Genomic DNA, 1,873 nt, shown 5'->3' with positions numbered 1-1,873 from the left:
CCATCACCTTCTAAGGGTTCCTCACAACCCTCACTCTCCCTCGTGACAAGGTGGTCGCGTTTCGAGAGCATCTCAACGTGCATAACCACCGTCTTTCTCTTTTCTTCCATTTCAGTTTATTTATTTTTTTTTTACAGTTTTTACCGGTTTTTCTTTGAGTTTCCGGGTTTGCTCGAGTCTTGGCACACTACCAGCCTTCCATACCCATGTCCAGTAGTCCCTTGGGAGTTGAGAGGGCCCATGCCAACTTGGTGCAACCATCCCAAGTCTCCCTTGCAAGCTAGTTTCTTCCAGGTGCCCACTGCCACTCTTGGATAGTTTCTATTTAGCCGGGTCTAGAGATCCTCTTGCCACTTCTCTGACTCTTTCCTTGCATCCCGAGGCTAGGTATAATATCTCTACGACTTAGAGAAGTAGGTCTCTTAGTTCCTTAGGTTTGTGGGGCGATAAGGCGGTCCATGACCTATTTGTATGCATATTTACGTTTTATGTGTTTCCATGCATTATTATTCCATTTGTCATGTTCATTGTCGTTGTAACACACGTATCATGGCTGGAAACAACCAAACTCGAGGCACTCGAAGGCATGGTAAATCAATTGGCCGCCAACATGAATACCAATATGACGGAACTTATGGCTATGCTCTGAGACCAAAACCGAGCTTCTTCGAGCTACACTCCGCTCCCGTGCGCAAGCCAACTGTAGACCCGAATCCGGTCGTTCCACCGATCTATGTTACGGATAGTGAGGACATATCTTTTCCTGCAATGACATATGCACCGGCGGTCCATCCGAATAGTGATCCCCTACCGCCACCACCTGCTCCTACAGCAGTTCCATTGCCACCAGCGGCTTTCCTATCTATGGATTCCGCTATGCACACTTTGCCGCCACTCAACATACCGACTCAACCTCCAATCTATACTATCCCTCCACCGACAATTCCTCTGGTCACGATTGCACGGGCTCCTATTCCCACCACAGACCATTTTCCTTTCCAAACTCCACAACCCAAAATAAGCTTCTCTTACCCCGCTCCACCATCTCTAAACATTCCTCCCACTGAACCAGGCACGCCTACTCAGGCTGCCCCTCCACCTCTACCAACAAACATTCCTCCTAAAGTGGAGAATGAGCAAGAGAGGAGAATAAGAAGAATGGAGGAAACCATCGGAGCCCTCCAAGCAAGCAGTTCCCGTTTTGATTACGGTGATAGCAACTCGAATCTATTCCCGGGCATGTGGTTGCCCCCAAAGATCAAGATTCCAAATTTCAAGAGATACGATGGGACAAGCGACTCGCGACATCACCTCTGCCATTATCAGAGTAAAATGATGTCATACAAGGATTATGAGAAATTCGTCGTTCAGACGTTCCAGGATAGTCTTGCAGGATCAGCACTAGATTGGTTCATGACGTTGAAGGCTGACGACATCCCCACTTGGACTGATCTCTCCCAGAAGTTCCTCGACCAGTATCGATTTTGTGCAGAGTCACCCTACACTCCTCGATCTCAGCATAATGGAGATGAAGGAAAATCAGGCTTTCGAAGCCTATGCGGTAGAATGGAGGGGAAAAGCAGCGAAGCATATTCCCCCGATCACTAAGAGTGCGTTTGGATTGAGAGTTGAGTTGAGTTGAGTTTTGGTTTTAATTGGTTTGTAATGATTGTATTGTTGAATTATGAGAAAAAGTGTGAAAAAGTAATAAATAATGAGAGAAAATAATGATTAAGTAATTATTGTGTTGTTGAATTGTGAAAAAGTAATGAATAGTTGAGAGAATTTAATATTAAAAATTGAATTGAATGGTTAAAAAATTTTAAAAATAAAAAAAAATAATGATTGTGATGTTGAATTGAAGATAAGTAGA

At 44.5% G+C, this 1,873-nt stretch overlaps 1 protein-coding gene across 1 annotated transcript; it reads left to right on the top strand.

The window, feature by feature from the left end:
- The first annotated feature begins 549 nt into the window (after positions 1-549).
- Positions 550-1,608, top strand: LOC116190002 (wiskott-Aldrich syndrome protein family member 1-like). Its single transcript, XM_031519673.1, has one exon. It carries the CDS (start codon positions 550-552, stop codon positions 1,606-1,608), a length of 1,059 nt encoding a protein of 352 aa, XP_031375533.1.
- Positions 1,609-1,873: the final 265 nt, after the last annotated feature.

This window comes from Punica granatum, unplaced genomic scaffold, assembly GCF_007655135.1.
Source record: "Punica granatum isolate Tunisia-2019 unplaced genomic scaffold, ASM765513v2 Contig00063, whole genome shotgun sequence".
Classification (NCBI taxonomy): Eukaryota; Viridiplantae; Streptophyta; class Magnoliopsida; order Myrtales; family Lythraceae; genus Punica; species Punica granatum.
Note: the sequence above shows the minus strand (reverse complement) of the source record. Positions and strands in the feature narration are given on the sequence as shown.